Genomic DNA, 19,185 nt, shown 5'->3' with positions numbered 1-19,185 from the left:
TCTTACGGTCAATATTGATACAGAAACGCAATCGAGCCAACCATTGAATTTCCGAATTCTATTTACCCGACAGATTGAAGAATTTAGAATTTTCCGGGGACAATAGCCCCGGAAAAAATTTAACGAACCTCAAGATTGAACGACCTTGCTCGCCAATTTTCCACAATTATTATTTAATAAACTCCACTCCAATTATTTAATAAACACGTTGAACGAGTTGACAAAAATGAAGCTGATGAAATAATAACGAGACGCGAATTATGCAAATTTATCTCCATAGAAATGTTTCGTTAATATAGGCTGTGTTAATAATTGGCTCGAACGAGTGATCGAACGTGGGGATAATTATACTGTAAACAATACACACGTTCTACGAGTGGATATTTCGCGGAAAATAGAGACTCATGAATGAGCCAAATAGGGTTCGATGCCATCGCATTGACCAATGTTAATATTTGCGCACGGGCGGAATGGAGCCGCCACCGTTTCGAATTTCCAAATTCTATCCATCTATCCATCCACGTTAAGTACATAGACGGAAGCGTGGTGATAACGGAATTGATAGAATCGTATAATAATAATTACTATCTCTATGCTTCTAGCCCCCTCCTCCTTCCATCGATTCGCCCCCCGATTTTGATTCGCCGATCGTCATTGTTGCACGATCGAGCAATAGAAATTATTACTGGAATTATAATCGAACGTGTGGACGTCGATCTTTGATTATAAACCGATCGCCAATTAATTGGCACGATGACGAAATTACTAGTAGCTTATTTCAATTCGACGAAATTGTTTCCACGACGTCAAATTGGGACGGTTTTATCGTTGATTATCGTTCTCCTTGTACAATCCTTAAGTTTCGTTTTCAAATTCTCATCCTTATATTTTTTGATTAGTCGGGGAAAATAAGAATTTTAAGCAGTGGCTCGATTGTCTAATCGTATTGAATTAAATCGTTATATATGCATTTAAATATAATATTTAAAGCACGATATTGGATAATTTCTTCAAGAATTTTTCAATTCAAATATGCACACGGAAACATATTCGAGCACAATATTTAAAACATGCAAAGTATTCGAAAATAGGATATAAGAATTCATTCTCATAATTCTAAAGCTAAATATTGGACGAATTCCAGACCATCTCGAGTCGTTGGAGTATCGAACTACTAAACCTATCGATTTCAATCTTTTCAAAGATTTTCCTTCAAACGTACACGATACTTGTCCAAAGAATTCCAACTCAGAAATTCTCGTATCTCGCCGAAACAAAGAAAAAAAAAAAAGAAAAAGAAAAAGAAATTAAAACGCCTCAATTTTTCCAAGGAAACTGGCAGAATTAATAGCGTGACGTTCAGTCAAACAGAAACGTTTAATATGGTGGCACGGCAAGTTCGGTTTCGGTAAATTTTCGGTTGGCCGATTCCTAGGGCGTTTCTATTCTCCATCAGCCACGAAACGGCTGCTTCTAGGCAGCAGCCAGCCGCGACCTCACGATGCACGCCACATCCATCAAGTCGGATGAAACCGCCGCGCCGTTCTCTCACCGTATAGGTGACGTAAGTTCCGTCTGGAATGGGACTCCGTGCTAGACGAAACACCTTGCCTAGGAATTACGCGAGTCGAGGGAAGCCGTACACACGGATACCCAAATGCATCTCAATGTGTTCAAACGACAACTAACAAATGGCGCATCTGCCTGTCGGTGCCGTAATTGAGCTCGTCTATAATTTTTGAGGGTGAGAAACGGACGTGAACGGTATATTAATTTTTGTTGTATTCGGTTATTCGTCGAGGTACACGTGGCATGTACGTAAAAAAAATTCATACGTGTGGGTTTTTGAAGAAAAATATAGGATAATTATCTTTTCGTGGCCTTGTTTCTTATCTTAGTGAAATAAAGAATTGTTAGAATTATGCAGTTTTATATATACTTATCTTATTCGATTATATTTCATGAAGAATTTTCGAGAAAATTAATCAATTATTCATGAGTGAAGATATTTTGAAAAAATAGAGAATATCTTGGATACTTGACTTTTAAGAAATATTTATAATTTCCAAGATATTTATCTTGCCACATTTCTTTCGATACTTTCAATCTTCTTCCTACAATGAATAGATGTATAGTGAAGATCTTGATAGGTTTATCGGCTAGTCCAATCGTATGTCCAGACGCATATTTCTTATCTTTTTTTTCTTCTTCTCGTTCCGAGCTATTTCCTCTCAATTTCTTACAGAATGTCGAATGTCGATCGGATCGAAGTCATGATTCTCTCATTGGTCGAATTGGACTGCATCAATTGATCTATCAGATAGTTTCGATAGTTTCTTTCGCTTATAACATCATAAGTAAAAATCATAAAATTTTTGAAAAGTATTTATCTCTAATTATTTTTATTCTACTTTAATAAATTTTACGATAATTTTGAATATTTATTGGAATTTTGAAGTTTATAAAACAAGGATATACAAAGATATCAATTTCGTATATTATCTTTCGAATTATTTAAACAGGTATTCTTTATAATAAGATAGTTTTTAAAAGAGCTCGACAAATCTCACTCTATGGTTCGTGTAATATGTTAGGATGTTCACCTGTGAAACTTCACGCAGCTTCTTGTTCCATCGGGCTAATATATTTCCGCTTTTTCCCTCATTAGTGTTCGTGAAAACGAGAATTTTTGAAATGCGCCTTCAGAAATTGTTACTTCAACACGTAAAAATAATTAGTAAAAATGAATCATTAATCTTAGAAATATTACATATTAATATAATTATTTAATATTTACAAATCTATTAAATCGAAAATTATTTTTGCAGGAAAAGAAACATTTCCAAGCGATTTTCGATACTTGAAAAAAATTCATCCATCAAATGCAGATTTTTAACAATTTATTTTATCGTGGAAGATAATTTTTACTATTTTAAAAATTATGAATAGTTCATTCCTCGAACATATAACGTAGCAAATGTTAACAAATTCCACGATTCTCCAATAAAAACGAGCAATTAATACAAACTTAAATAAAGTATTTAAATACTTTTACAACGATGTGTACAAACATAATTCGACAAACGTTACGTCCACAATTCTCAAATAATGATAAATTTCGATGAGATGCGTTAAAAAAATAAACGATACATTTCTGCAATGATGCATTAAAACGCATAACTCGACAAAATTGAACGCGTTTCACAATTTCCATGTAACGGTAAACAATTAATATAAACATAAATAAAGCGCACTGGAAAAACAGAGAGTGTATTTTACCGAGAGTGATATGATTGTTTTTTCACTCGTTTCTGGTTTTCCAAACACAGCTCGTTATAACTGGAGAGGGAGATTAGTCTACTGGAGCTCGTTGCAATATTAACGCAGAGAGGCCATAAAGTATTCATACGTCTCCGCGTAAATTTCAGCCGCGGCTGGACTGTGGCTCATCGTCCCTTGAAACACTGGCCAAATACCGGCACTAATTAATCACTCTCAGACAAATTGCCGAACCCCGGCGTTTTGCTTGTAACACCGGAAGTCTGGGGACTGTGGGGCGTGTCTGGTTCTTGTTGGCCCCTTCCACGTGTAGTATCTTGTCTGGATCAGCCCGGGAACGATTTCTCGAGGAGCCGGCTACGTGGAAGAAAATCATGGAACACCGGCGATGAAAGGTGGCCAACGTGGAAAAAGAGGGAAAAGAGGAAAAAAGAGGGAATTTATGTGCGGGAGGATCGATATGACGGGTAAAATAAATTAGTTTTTAATATTAATTATGATAGATTTAGACGAGAAGATTTTGAAATTGTATTAAAATTTCTACAAAAATTTTATCGTTTAACCATAGTCTCATCTATCCCCTTTTAGAAAGAGTTTTATCATTTTCTCTGTGTCGTTTTTTCTAGGATAAATAAATTAAAAACGTTTTCTAAAGTTCGTACGAGCTTTCTAGAATTTACTCAAGAGGTGAAAAATGTACGAGACTTAAAATATATGTCGGATAATGGAAAAAACATTGGATAGAATATTTTAATTAAGAAGAGCAATGCTTTCCTTTTTGAATACAAATATTAAATTATTAGATAATAAAAATTTTACTCGTATCTATGATTGAAACGAATATAAATTTATGATATCAAACTTAATAGCTTAATAGAGAAGAAAAAGAAGGAATATTTTTGAAAAGTTGCCCATATTGGCAACACGAGAAGCTGTGAAAACATTGGATTAAGAAGCGTCGAGATTAGAACTCTCTGTTGACGTTATTAACAGCTTCGTTCGTTCAAGACGATAACTATGTTGCTGCCAAGGAAGCTCCATTTAATCCGATTTATTACAAACTATATATATATATAAATAGATAGATATGATGAAACCGAATGATCTTCCAAAAGTACACGCAAGAATTTTTATAAACCAATATACCAACCAATTTGATTTAAATTAATCGAAATAATAATTAAACATAGAATTTTTCTTTCGACTTTTCGTTCCCAACGTCGATCGAAAAAGTCGCGATCAAAGAAATTTTGGAGCGACTAACTTACGTTGCAAATACCTTGAAGATAACGCGCAAGAAGGCGTTTCTAGTATATATATTTTGCGAGGAGTGTAACGAGACGTCGTAACTCGTGTCGCCTCCACAAACTTCAGGCACTATTGTGAGGGAGGGAAATTTAAGGATGGAGGTTAAACGAATGTGACCGTTTCCGTTAGACAGTCGAGATGGAGAGCAGCGAGAAACGTGTGCAAAATAAAAGTGCACTAACTCGAAGAAAATCGAACGTAACGTGGTGGAACGATATTCGAATTATTATATTATGCAAAATCGAGGGATTGCAATGGAGGAGATATGTATAGTTGCTTTTGTACATCCTACGAAAAGTTTATTTTTTATTAAAGCAGATTATTTGAAGATTAGTTAGATTGAGTAAATAGTAAAAGAAATTTTATAAATTTTAAATTGATCTTTTGTTAATCATATGCAAGCCTGTGAATAATTTAATCTTTTTCATAATTTAATTAATTTCTATCAAACCGAAGGATAAAATTTTATATTAATAAAATTGCACGTTTCGTAATTTCTTCGATATTAAAAATTCAATGGAATATTTATTTAAGAAATAATATTAATCATTGAAATATGAATTAGGCGAAGGCGGAGGAACCATTCAAGCGGTATCAACAGAAAGAAACTAATCATTAAGAGCGTCGCAAGAAGCAATGAAGGAAAGGGGAAGCAAAAACGAAAAAATCAATGTGGCATTGTTCGCCGGCGTAATGTGCTATGAAAAGAAGAAAGGAACTAGGGGAAGAATGGGAGTAAAAATGTAGGAGAGATGGTGATATACAGGAGCAATGTTACGCGCGATTAACTTCCTCTAAGAGACAACCGTGCCACGAACGACCTCCACCAAACAATGTCAGCCATGATGAAGGAAGAAAATGGAGAAGCAACGTCAACAAGGAATTTTTAAATCCTTGGTGAATTTATTAATTCACGACCACCAAGTTTATTATTCATTTGTCATTTATACATTTTGCAATTTCAATCCAAAAATTGTTTATACGATTTCATTTCTTTCGATTTCACTACAATTCTAGGGTAATAAAATAAGCTTAGAATTTATATTTCAAGAAAATTATTAAAATCAGAAGTTGAATAATAAAAAAAAATTTTTACAAGTAGTTAAATTCACGCATCGTCGCATTACTCTTTATTAAATCCTATAAATTTTTATGCTTGTTTCACTGGCATCCATTGAAAATGAAAAGAAACGAGCCACTTGCATAAAAGGATCATCACATATAAAATTATGGTGGATATTTAATAACCATAAATAAACTCAAAATGTACGTTGCATGGAAGGAATAAAACGTACTAAGTATTCCATTCACCGACACTAAAAGATCCACCATTATTTTTGAAGGAAACTGTCTTGTAACGTATCTCTTGGGACGTCGTCTACCATTTTCTTGAAAGGCTACAAATATTGATAACACGTATGACCCATACGAAATGAATGTTACAAAACATGCTCACCGGAAGAAATATCGTTCAACGTTCATATCACGATGAATATAAAGGGACGTTAACGTCGCCTGAAAAATCGAACGTTCCTGAATTCGTTTCTTTCGCATCGTCTTCGCATAGAATTCACAAACCTCGATGTACGTTTTTCCACTAACGTTTTCAGCGGTGGTTCACTAGGAAAAATTACTCGGACTTATTCATCTGGTCGCGTAGTTTTTTTCCATGTAAAAGAAAGAAAGAAAAAAAAAAGAAAGAAAGAAAGAAAAAAGAGAAAGGATGAGAGAGGTTAGGAAGGGAGCGACTGATAAGCTTAAATGGATCCCACTTTATCATGGGTAAGAGGGTAGGAAGAGGTCAGAGGTACTCAGGAGGTTTATCTAGGTAGTACAAGGGCTTACGATGTCACGCGATCCAATTTGACAGTATAAGTGACAGGATGGAGCATTTACTCGAGATCAAGTAAGCCTATGTAAGTACATCCATACATGCATACATAGCCTTATATTAGCGCTCGATTAACACACTTTGCTTTTAGATGGAATGACATTGGGGAAACAAGAAACCTGATGTAATGCGTATTAACTATATCTTCGTATCGTGAAACAATCATTATACAACGAATAAGGGATGTATTAATCAGGGATTGTTCAATTACATGTATTCCTCTGTTTGTAAGTAATATAATATTTTTTTCTTTAATTAGATACAAAATGATACACGATAACGAAGCATTATCAGAGAAACGACAATAGAATATCTATGTCTGTATAAAATGATGGTTTTGAGATATGTAATAAAAATTTAAGAATTTTTAAAAATTATTTGAAAAAGTTATAGGAAAATTAATGATGCATTAACTATTATAAAGCTTTTAAAAAAGTGTTCAGTAAAGAAGTAAAATTTTCATTAAAAATAAAATCGTATAATAATAATAATTATAGTAATGATAATATTAAATAGTAAGATAAAAATTTAAGTTTATCTTGTTTTTTTTTTTTTTTTTCAATACTTATGAACGGGAGTATATATTCTACTTTTCTTGGCATACAAATATAGCATTAGTTTATCTTTCCACGAAGCCATAGCTGCGGATTTCATTTTGAACTTCTAAGTCAAATGTTTGTAAAGCCCTGCCACAAAAAACAGGGCTTCCAGATTTATCTGGAACTTCGAAAATCAAATATTTATACGATCGTCCGTAAAAATAGAATTTCAACTAACTTTCCAGTTTCTATTTAGCTTTTATTTGTTTTACAATTATCTAGGTTCTATTGTACTTTTACATGGTATTTTTGTTTCGTGAAAAGATTATGTACTCCATAGTTTAGAATTTTGTATATCGTGTGAAGTTTTTATCGAAGAGAGAGAGAGAGAGAGAAAGAAAAAAAAATGAAAATGTAAAACCGTCGCTGAAAGTTTTTATCAAAGTTAAATTAAATTAAATTCACTGGAAGGTTGTAGGTTAGTTGTATCTGTATCTCTGCTATTACTGACATTATCTCTGTTTCAGCAAGAAAAACGAGGAACACTGGCAACCTCACAAAAGGGTATGACGAGAACTAATGATAATAGTATCCTCGAAAAAGAGAGTTAAAATACCAAGATCAAAAAACAACTAGAGAAAATGAAGATTTATATATTCAAATAATTTAAACAAATTTTTGTTTTATTTGACATTTATATTTAGAGTAAGTATACCTTGAAATATTAAGTATGTCAGTTTTCAGATTCAATTTTGTCATTTGTCAACGTTTTTACAACTTTGTTGGAAATACAATTTCTTTTTTTTTTTTTTTTTTAGATTTATAAATAAGAATGTGCTACTGTCCGGTCATAAAAGATTGTAGCGAGGATTACTTGTTATAAAATTCTTTTACCAACTATTGAAATTGGAGATAGTTTTGACAGATCGGTCAGGAACAATTAACGAGTCGGCATCGTTAAAGAAACATGGTGCCAACAAAGCCTTTCAAATATTGCGAAATTGGTCGGTATCGACTCTACCTGTTGCATCGTTTTTAGTTGCCTGCAATACCTGACTGTGACATCGATCTGTGACGTTTCTTTTGTATGTCTATTTTTCCCGTAAAAACCTGTGAGTATCTTTCTTTAAGAATAAATGTACATTCTTTTATTAAAAATAAAATAATCGCGATGTGTTACAATTCCAGCAATAGCTACGAACATACGATTTTTCAACCAATAACCCCTTTTTCACGGAGGAAAAAAAAATTACTCTTCCTTTCTTTAATCGAACGGAGGGAAGAAAAAAAAAGAAACGAAGAAAAAGAGAGATCTCTCAATCTGAACTTCGCAAATGAATGCATCGAATGCATACGATGCATTAAGTCCCAACCGCAACGAATGCATTGTAAAGAGAGAGGGGATGAAGGGTCGAGAGTGCTCTCGTTTGGAGTTTCCTCCTTTTATCGGAAATGTTCCCGCGGTATCCGAGGGAAATGGGTTTTAGCCAAGTGCTACTATAAATTCTATTTGTTCCGGTGAAAACAGTAATACGTCATGGCTTCTTACGGCAATTATGTGTCTGATTAACCGTGTACGATTATGCAAAAGCTTCAAACAAGTATACATATATATATATTTCGTGCTGGAACAATTGTACGAAGATCACTGCACCACGATTTTGATATATCTCGTTGAAAATGAGGAAACTTTAGCAGAATTTATTAAGAAAGCAAAAACGTTCAGAGTTTATTTTACAAATTGGAAACGAATCTCAATTTACTTTATAGTTTTATAATCAAATTGATTGAAGTTTTATACGATAGCAGATAATGTAGAAAGTTAATGTCGTTTTGAAACGGAAAGTAAAATATTTTAAAGATAATTAAAGATTCTACGTAAACAAGAACATAAATATCGTTCGTTTTTCTTGGTGTAGTAAATACAATTATTATTTTTTCTTTTTATATTAATTCTTCGGCAATGACAGATAGCAAACACGATCTCTGAATAATTTCGATCCACGACTAAACGTTAGTCGTCTACTATTTTATACGAATCATTTTTTGGTCGCTTTCCATTTCTCCGAATTTTTTCCCGATAAGAACGTATTCTGCCGTTGACATATTTGATGTACGAGGGTAAGGCATTCGCCAGGATAACCGGAAAAAATTGTTGTTGCAACATATTCTTCGGACCACATTACTTCCGCCAGTTTACAAAAAAAAAAAAAAAAAGAAAAAAAGAAAGAAGAAAAGAGTAACGAAAGTAGTTTTACAGCGGAAAATGATAACAGGATATAAATTTCACCTGTGGCCTCCGTCATTGATTTCGTAAATCAGAACGATCATTCACATGATTTATATCTTCGTAAGTCATATTGCAATTAAATCACTTAATAACAATATCGTAATAAATCTGATACTTTCAGAATAGAGATATGTAATCAATTTTTATCGATCATTTATCTCTTCTTCGCGAAAAGTTTGTCCACAGGTGAGCAATAATACATAAACAGAACAATCATTGTTCTGAAACGAATCGATATCTGTTCCCGCAGATTTCCCATTTATTCTGTACTTAATTGCAACTCGAATCCTCGATGTACAACAAGAGTACTCCACTTAATTGATCAATTAATTACGCCTATTAGTTTCATATACGCACATCCTTGCGATTATTATTATCGGCGATGTATTGCTTTAAACGGCCGAATAAATGGTGATACGATCGATCTCGTATCTTTCCAAAAATCGAAATATCTTCGAGAAATATCACGAATCATTCCCGTGAATATTGTGATCCTTCTCACCGGATATTACCAACAACGCGTTGACGTTATCTGTTTCCAGGCTGCGATTTTCTCTCTCTCTCCCCGAACCGAAAAAAGGAGAGAAGAAAAAAACAAAACAAAAATAGGAGAGATGGATAATAAAAATCCCGCTATCTGGAGGGAACTCGATGCACTCGAGCACGAACGCTGCTCATCTCTCCACCGATCCGTTTTGCCGAAATTTACGATATGGCATCGCGCATAAAACCAAGTTTAAAACCGTTCGATTCGACGAGAGGGAGAAGGACGGAAGGAATGGCCGTGGCAAAACAACGGTGAACCAGAAAAAGATAAACAAGGAACGAGGAGGGAACGGCGTCGAGGGAGTAACGGCCGAGGCCGTACACGCGCGATATTTCCCTTGTTTGTTTTCCATTACTCCGCGGAAGGCAGCTGTCCGTTGCCGGCAACGGAATAAAGCGCGGCAATGATAAGAGAAGAGGGTTCGTGTATATAATGGGGAATTGTGCCTTCACGACTCGGCGAGCCCTTTTTGGTGCAATGGTGGCGCGAAACTCGGTGCCACCCTTCCGCTCGTTTCACCCTGTTCCAGATAGATTGCAACGGGCCACTTGAACGGTACCCGATTTCCCGCGGGATCGCGCGTGGAATCGATAAAAAGCTCTCCTTTTATTTTTCCTTGGCCGGAAACCGGAAGAATCAGAGCGTTCATGGATTGGTGGGCGTCGAGTGCGCGTCTTGGACGAGATTAAAGGTTGGATCGTTTTTTTTTTTTTTTTTACTAACTGTGATCGATGATCGAGGAGGATGGTGGGAGGCGTGGACAAACAGAAGATCGAGGGAGAAGGAAGAGCGGTGGGATTTTTCGAGGATTTTGTAGAGAGAGATGCGATTGCTTGGGATTGTACGCGATTGAGATACGAGATGAGCGGATATGAATCGGGGATGGATCGTGGTTGCTGTTTGCTCGGCTGAAATTTGTTCAAAGTATGGGGATGTCTTAGTTTGAGTTGAAAATTAAATTGCTTTCGTTGGGCTTTAATGGAAAACCGACCCGTTCCTTACCAAGTTTTTCATCGAAATTTGTGTAAGGAATCTCGTGAATCCGGTGGTTGATTTCGTATTAACGGGTTATACGATTGTTGTTCTCGCTTTGCTCGTTTTGTAATCTTTCCTCTTTTGATCAGCTTGGCCGACGTTTCCGAAGAAATAGCGATATTATGAAAATGAATTGCAAGAGTGTTCACACTACGTTTTTTGAAAATATAAATCTTTGAAAGTGTTTTATTTTAGTTGATTTTATTTTTCTTCAAGAGGCCTTCATTCAACGAAAAATATTCCATATTATATACGTATAAACTTTCGATAAAATCAGAAATTCCAAGCAACGTGAATTTATTTTCTAGAATACAAATACTTTTCCAACTTACTGTACATGGCAGATATTTACGGTCCCTGAAGCACTTCTTCTCGAAGTATTTCTGCTCGTAAAACGAATTCATCTCGCCTATATCGAGCTGTGTAACGCTGTGTTCAGAAATTTCGTTGGTTCGAGAGATCGCACGGCAAAGACAATCGAAAATTTCGAAACAGTAATGAACAACGCGTGCAATGCGCCTTCGAAACTTGTTAATTTCCATCCCGGATCCCAACGTTTGATAACACTGATCAGTTTGACAAATATAGAGAATTTTATCGTCGAAACGAATCGTTAACTTCCGTAAACGATACTTTTTATGAAACGATATAAAGTGCGTTTGACCCGTTTCGAAATGATTCAACGATGATCAATGAATCAAACCAAATCGTTTTCTAGCTGAATGCAGAAAGGACAGGTGTTAATATATTACCAACGATCGAGCTAATAATGTGAATCACGTTCGGTGATTACCGGGCCACTAATTATGCGAAAGGTGTTTTGATGTGACGGAAATACTGCAAAAAGGGGATCTAATTTATAGATTAATTCTACCTTTCCCCGTCCAACTGTCAATTACGACGTGTTGTAATAAACCGGTGGTCGAGATTGGCTTTTTCGATCGTGTGCAATTTCTTTCGCGCGGTTTTCTGATAAATTGTCCTTTTGCTCGCTCCAAATTCAACCGTGAAATATCGAAATATCGAATTCGTGGAAAGATTAAAAAAGTCGTATCTCGACTTTCCCGTGATATATTAAATTAGAGGCCACGAAAAGAGAAATCTATATTTTGCGATAAAGTTCGTGCGAAGTATCGAATTATCGCAGCGAATGAAAAGTATTTACTATTCTTAACCCTTTTCCTTTTTAATTCCTCAAGCAGTTTTTTTTTTCTTTTTTTAACAATAAACGCAATATTGGAATAGTATTGATAGAACTGTAATCGAGAAGGAAAACGAGTTTATGAAGAATATGGAATTAATGAAAAATTGAAACTTTAAATCCGATCCTGGTAAAATTTATCGCAGGATATATTGATTTATTATTTGGATGTATTGATATTAGTTTCGAAAGGTTTATTAAATATTTAAATGTTTTATTGTATATATACTTTTTTAATATATTTTTTTCGACGTACGTGTAATAAAATTGTAATTTTTAATATTGAACAAAAATTTCAATTATTTGATAACAAATTATATGATTGAAATGACATGTGATCTTGTTGAATTTCGAGTACTTAGAATGTACTACTGGAATTCAATTATATCTCGTGTAGCAGGATAATATAATATTTACTTGACTATATTATTCTATATTAATAATATAACCACGATATGGGTTTGAATATTCATGATTTCATAGTTATCAAGGCAAAAAGTGTAAAAGAGATGAGAGGATATTCTACTTTTTCTCTTTACTTGAAATTTAATTTTTTCATATAAAAAAATACAGTGTATCATAAATTTTCATTGATATCCTGAAATTCTCATAAAAAGTTTATCCTTTTTATTCTTTTGCAAATTGCAATTTGATAAAAATATTTTAAATTTCTGTCGTATAAAAGTATAACAATTTTTTTTTCATTGTAGCATCAACAAATGTCGAAACTAAAAGATTGTTGCCGTGAATTTGCAATATTCAAATAAATATTCCATTAAAAATTTCCATTGATTTCAAAAATTTTAATCAAACTTAATAATTTACATTACCGAAACACTATTACCTTTTTTACATTACATCTGTCTTACTTTCACCAACAGGACAAAGAAAAAAAAAACCTTCCTCCTAAGATCCTTCATTCCAATTCCAGCAACAATTATTCAAATCCTTCGTCGCCAAATATATCACGAAGCATTAAAATTTCCACGTGCCGACGCGTTCTCGCGATTTCTACCTAAATACACGCATGATGTAATCAAGCGCAAATCAAGTTTGGAACAAACGAGTTCCTGGAAATGGAAAGAAAGAGAAAAGACGTATCCGAAACGATACGAAGAAACGTGCACACGATCGTAGCAGAAATTTTTTTATAATGAACGTTATGTCTCTCTGTAAACGTCCAAAACCCATTCTGTTCTCGAGAGGGCGCTTAACGTCCCTCGTACGCACAGGTGAGAACCTTCAAGACTCGTTTATATCGTCGCTCGTGTATACCCTCTTTTCGAGGGACTGAAGAATTTCAACCGCCTTCTATTCACCGTGCAACGAGATCCATCCAGCCAGCTCCGTGAGTATTATAAGCACGGCGAATAAAATTTTTTAAAAGGTTTTCGCGAATTTTTAAAAGGTTGTCTCTATGGTTAGATCGGATTAACATGGCGGAAACACGAGGTTACGAATTGTGTAAGTTATACGCGTATACGTAATCGCGTTTAACAGTCTTTTCATCGATGTTCGAACACCTTCGCCGTTTCTCGAACAAGTTTGTCTGAGAGTAGCACGTGAGGGAGAAACTTTCCACTTGATAATCTTGTACAAGTTTCGTTCCATGCACCGTGTAGCGAATCGTGACGAGTTTTATTTCTTTTTCTCCACGCGCAAAGATTATGGATTTTTTTTATTAAATTTAGTACAACGAACATTGCTGATGGATGGATTATATTATCATAATGATAATAAAATGTCCATTATAATCGAGAGAAGATTATTCGGACGAGGGAATTTTTGGAATAAATGATTGGAATTACTTCGAGAAAAATACATACATTTATTTACGTACGATTTGTAATCCTTCGATGCTGTATCCATCGATTACGAAAAAATAGAATCGTGGAAAAATAACACCGAGCCAATCCCGATTCAAAGAATCTAAACTCGAAACGAAACGAAATTAGTAATCCCCCGTGGCAGGTGTCAAAGAATCCATTCGGGAGTAATTAAATTGCATCGATGCATAAATTGCAGGTGCGCGTCATCAACGGATCGAAATCGAAATCGAGTGTAGACCCGGAGACGATGGATAGATGGATGGACGAGCGAGTGAAACGTGGGCGGCTTAACAATGCGGAGAACGGGTATACGCGCGATTTGCAATCGTTGCACGGTGGCGCATCGTTGCAGCGATCCGCGCGTCACGTCGCAGACCGGCCACGACGACACGAAGCTGGGTCGGGAGCAATTAGCAATTAAAATCGAGGGCTCGGCGATTGATCGGTCTGGTATGATACGAGGCTGTCCCGCCGGCCAATCGACTCCTGGATTATAATTACGCCCGCTAATTGCGCTCAACCCCGCTCCTCGCCACTTCTGGCAAAGAGTGGGCCGTGTGATTGGTGTCAGACAGGGTTAAAACGTTCCGAGGACTTCATTTCCGACGTTGGAAATTTTCGTTTGCCCGCCCGATAATTAATTTGGATCGTCTCGGGGCAACCGTGGAGAAGGAGGACGAAATTCGAACATTATATACGCGCGTACAACGAAACGTATATGCAAACGTTGGTCAAGGATCGAGCGTGCATCTTCGTTTAATTGAACGAGTTATGAGTTACAATTACGGTTTCTTTTAATACACGGTCGACGAAAGCGCTTCGTTTCGATATAGAATTGTTCTGCGAAGGCGAAGGCATAGTGGAATTCTAATAAACGTTCGCTAACCATAATTCGAAACGAGATTCTCGAAAAAAGGGCTGGTTTCGAACGAATAAAGGTGCAATCAAGTACGTGGATACTATTAATTGTAACAGTTAATAAGAGCAATATTGCAGATCGTTGTGACGAATTTGATTAAACTTAACATTGCATTTAATTTCTTATTAAAAAATATGTTGAAATTATGTAATTGTTCGGCAACGAATTATATTATCTTGCGGATAATTTAACACGTTGCATGTTAACAATAAGTATCCACGTATTTATAAATGATACTATATATATCTATATCTATTTCGCTCGCTCTTTCTCTTTTTTCGCGCTATTTCTCCACGTTATCTCGAACTGATATTTCGCGCGGGAATGATAAAGCTTGCAACCGCTATGAAATATCGAGAGCATGAAAATATATATGTATGTACATATATATATATTTATAACCACACTCACGTCATTTTGAGCGAAGGTCGGCGTAATTGGCCCATCGCTGGCTTCCCATTTGTCGGCGATGCGGATCGTCTCCGCCGTTTTCTGCTGCACCGATTTCGACTCATCGAGCAACGTCAGCTCGTAAAACTCCTGGATATCTGCAACAGTCCGGAAAACGATAAATTAAATTAATACGTATTAAACAATAACTATCGACGTTTATTGCGATATCCTTTCACTTCGAGCCATAAATTCATTTTGTTCATCATTGTTCCTTTTAAAGAATCGAATTGATTTGGTTCAATATGCCCTGTCAAAATTCTCTCTTTTATTATTTATGATGGAAGAGAAAAATGTTATTTAATTTCAAGGGGTAAGTAATTATATTTAGCCAATTCCCTTCATCTTCATTCGTCTATCATAATTATTTTACTTATTAATCAATTATTCTTCTTTCAGCTGAATAATATTTTCTTCCGACATCTTTTTGTCGTAAATAATAAACGAAATATCTAAAATTCTCAAGTTGTGTAGAACACGTTGTACATTTCACGTATATTTCAAATACATCACTATTTGAAGTAATATTTTTCATATCTGTTTAATATTCAATGGATTCAAGTTCTATGGATGTATCATGAAGATATATGAAGTCTCTCTATTGAAGACTTTCTAGAAAATATTCAGCTGTGTAGATATATATATATATAGAAAGATGTATGTATACCATGAGTAAAATTTATCAAATTCAATCTATAATTTTATTAATACGATTTAAACGTTGTCTATCGTACAATTTCTTTTTTCATATATATATAAAAATAATAAATAAAAATAATTAAAGTTGCATTTTGAGGAAAAAAGGTAATAAGTAAAATTCCACGAAATTGCAGACACATAATTTTCAAGAGCTTCCCTTTATGACCTCGATTGGTCTTCCTTGAGGTTGGTCGTCTTTCGAGGACGACACTGAAAATATAATACCAACGACAACCAGTCTAACACGGATCCTTTGTGGTCGTAGTGGGATCGTATTTCCCCGGTATAACGTTTAACCACTAGTCTTTTGGATAGAATGTCGATAGACAGAACATGGATCAAATGACGACAATTTTGTTAGTTAAATTAATCGAAGAGAATATATATACATAACGTCTTGAAAGAATTAAATCTTCTCTCAATTGATTAACGAGAGATGAAATATCATAATAATATGGAACATTGGAACATATAGAGGATAGAAGATTATAATAGAAGAAATTTTCCAGAGGTAAGAAAAATTAACAAATAATTTTACTAATTTTTAAATTAATTTTTACAACAAATATATATATTATATATAATTATTATATAATATTATATATATTATATATATAAATAAATTTTAATAGATGTAAATGATGGAAACAAGAAACAAATATGAAATTGTGTTATTAATTTCAGAGCCTCTACTATTTGTATCGTTGAATTAAAATTACATAGTTAAGTGTATTTATTTAGGTCGTATTAGACCGACATCGTCAGTGGTTTAAACTTAATTATGGTTGGTCTGGTATTATATCTAGTAATATTGATATATAACGTAATGACATAACTCTGGAATTAACTCTGGAAATTACTCACGAGAGGGCAACTAACAAGTGACACTCCTGAGGGCAATACTTCAAGGTAAGTACTTGTCGAGTGTCGATTTATTAATCCTTTGAGCACGTTTCGAAAAACTTGAATATTAACTTCGAGAAATTCAATTGTCATGTCGATACATTATCAATATATATATATATATAGTGCTCTACAAAAGAAATGATATATTTCAATTTGTCCAGTTTTAAGGTATTTTTCGTAAATCCTTAAAAGATAGAATCCTTTCTCTATTTTTTGTTCAGATATAATTTTAGAGTTTAAAGTTTAAAATTTTAGAAAATTACATTGTAAAATAATATGTGTGCAAATACTTATATCCTTGAACTCTAAAATTATATTTTAACAAAAAATTGGAAAAGAAATTTATGTTTTAAAGATTTCTTTTTTTTTTTTGCAGAATGCCAATACAACAATTTTTATTCCTCGACGGTATATAATAATTTCAGACACAATTACAAATCAGCTTAATCATTATACTTAAAAAGTGATTTCAACGTCGAAGGAAAATTCACACAAATAATACCCTAAAAGAAAATAGTTGGATATAGACGGAGGAAATTTTTTTCAAGATTTTCTTAACGGGCGAAAAAATTTAAACTAAACCCACAGCCACACGTAGCTGCATGTTAAACGTCAAAGAGACCGCTTGTTATTCGTGGCGAAAAAAATTCTACGACTTTAATTAACGTCCCGACTTTTTGTCGTAGCGAACGGCAGCCGTCCTCGAAACGCTGCGCGTCTGGTCCTCTAATTTTTCGTTTTAATTCACATCTAATGGCATCTTCTCCACGCTCTCCAATCCCAGCAAGTCGAGAGAGTGTGTCGTTGGCACTATTTATGCAACCAACGGGAACCTTTCTACTCTACCACTCGGGAGTCGGGTACAGCTCGCAGCCGGCTACAAAGTTGAGTATTCGAGAAACCACGTTTCGAAGTCATCCTCGAGGACTTTTTTCAACAGAGGGAAGAGCATAAGATGTCATTGGACGTGATTTCGGGCGAATACCACTCACGAGGTTTTCATACTTATTTTTTTCATCGAAGAAATACACGTTGTTCGAAGATGAAGGATTTACAGTGACGACAATATGGAAAATAAAAGTAGACGCGATGATAATTCATTTTAGAAATATAATAGAAGTAAGTTGTATTATATAATATATAATCAGGAATTAGCAAAATTCCATATCACTTCATATTATAAGGTATCTCACGTAATTTAAACATCTTAAATATTTTTATTCTTTATGATAAAAAAAATTATAGAGAAAATTATTATTTGGTATGTACATATATACATTATAATAACATAAAGATTTTCTTAAATAATTAGAGAGTTTAAGTTAGGTGGGATACCTTATAATATATAAAATTTCACATTTTATTTACGCGATAAGGAAACAAAAAATTACTACTTTTCATATTATTTTATTGCATTTTATTCAATACAATTGTAATAATATTGTACAATACAACATTATAATAATATTATTTAATAAAATTATATTAGACAAAATTACATAATTTTATTTTATTATTCCCAACTTACATTCTCCAATCCACTTCCCATATATCAAAAATTTTATAAATTTTATCATCCTTATATAATATTGTATAGAAGCATATGTGCAAATTTATTTCATATATAAACAACTATACAATATAATAAACAATTTCCCAAAGTTTCTGGCCCAAAATTTCGACTTTTCATTAGGAGAATATGATATGCAAAGAGGTGGCACTCGAAATTTTTAAGAGAGACCGATTTTACAAAGTTTCTGGCCCAAAATTTCGACTTTTCATTAGGAGAATATGATATGCAAAGAGGTGGCACTCGAAATTTTCAACAGAGACAAATTTTACAAAGTTTCTGGCACAAATTTTCGACTTTTCATTAGGAGAATATGATATGCAAAGAGGTGGCACTCGAAATTTTTAATAGAGACAAATTTTACAAAGTTTCTGGCACAAATTTTCGACTTTTCATTAGGAGAATATGATATGCAAAGAGGTGGCACTCGAAATTTTTAACAGAGACAGATTTTACAAAGTTTCTGGCCCAAAATTTCGACTTTTCATTAGGAGAATATGATATGCAAAGAGGTGGCACTCGAAATTTTTAACAGAGACCGATTTTACAAAGTTTCTGGCACAAATTTTCGACTTTTCATTAGGAGAATATGATATGCTAAGAGGTGGCACTCGAAATTTTTAACAGAGACCGATTTTATAAAGTTTCTGGCACAAATTTTCGACTTTTTATTAGGAGAATATGATATGCAAAGAGGTGGCACTCGAAATTTTTAACAGAGA

At 34.2% G+C, this 19,185-nt stretch overlaps 1 protein-coding gene and 2 long non-coding RNA genes across 17 annotated transcripts in view; 2 read left to right on the top strand and 1 right to left on the bottom strand.

Moving 5' to 3' along the window:
* dlg1 (MAGUK family member discs large 1) overlaps positions 1 to 19,185 on the bottom strand; it is a 516,408-nt gene that overhangs the window by 225,536 nt on the left and 271,687 nt on the right. For all 15 annotated transcript variants that reach the window (XM_086911654.1, XM_086911656.1, XM_086911657.1 and 12 more), the window contains one exon: positions 15,250 to 15,386. In XM_086911654.1, the coding sequence (XP_086767780.1) occupies positions 15,250 to 15,386 (137 nt within the window). The remainder of the gene's footprint in view (positions 1 to 15,249; positions 15,387 to 19,185) is intronic.
* LOC116415246 (uncharacterized) lies at positions 6,185 to 9,251 on the top strand. Its single transcript, XR_015293181.1, has 5 exons — positions 6,185 to 6,503; positions 6,570 to 6,705; positions 7,545 to 7,722; positions 7,836 to 8,129; positions 8,206 to 9,251. It is a non-coding gene; the product is annotated as an uncharacterized LOC116415246 (long non-coding RNA).
* LOC105736818 (uncharacterized) lies at positions 16,071 to 18,388 on the top strand. The gene is made up of 3 exons (XR_015293179.1): positions 16,071 to 16,498; positions 16,672 to 16,896; positions 17,270 to 18,388. It is a non-coding gene; the product is annotated as an uncharacterized LOC105736818 (long non-coding RNA).

Source organism: Apis florea, unplaced genomic scaffold, assembly GCF_048593485.1.
Source record: "Apis florea isolate Af1SG1 unplaced genomic scaffold, ASM4859348v1 contig_3326_pilon, whole genome shotgun sequence".
NCBI classification, from domain to species: domain Eukaryota; kingdom Metazoa; phylum Arthropoda; class Insecta; order Hymenoptera; family Apidae; genus Apis; species Apis florea.
Note: the sequence above shows the minus strand (reverse complement) of the source record. Positions and strands in the feature narration are given on the sequence as shown.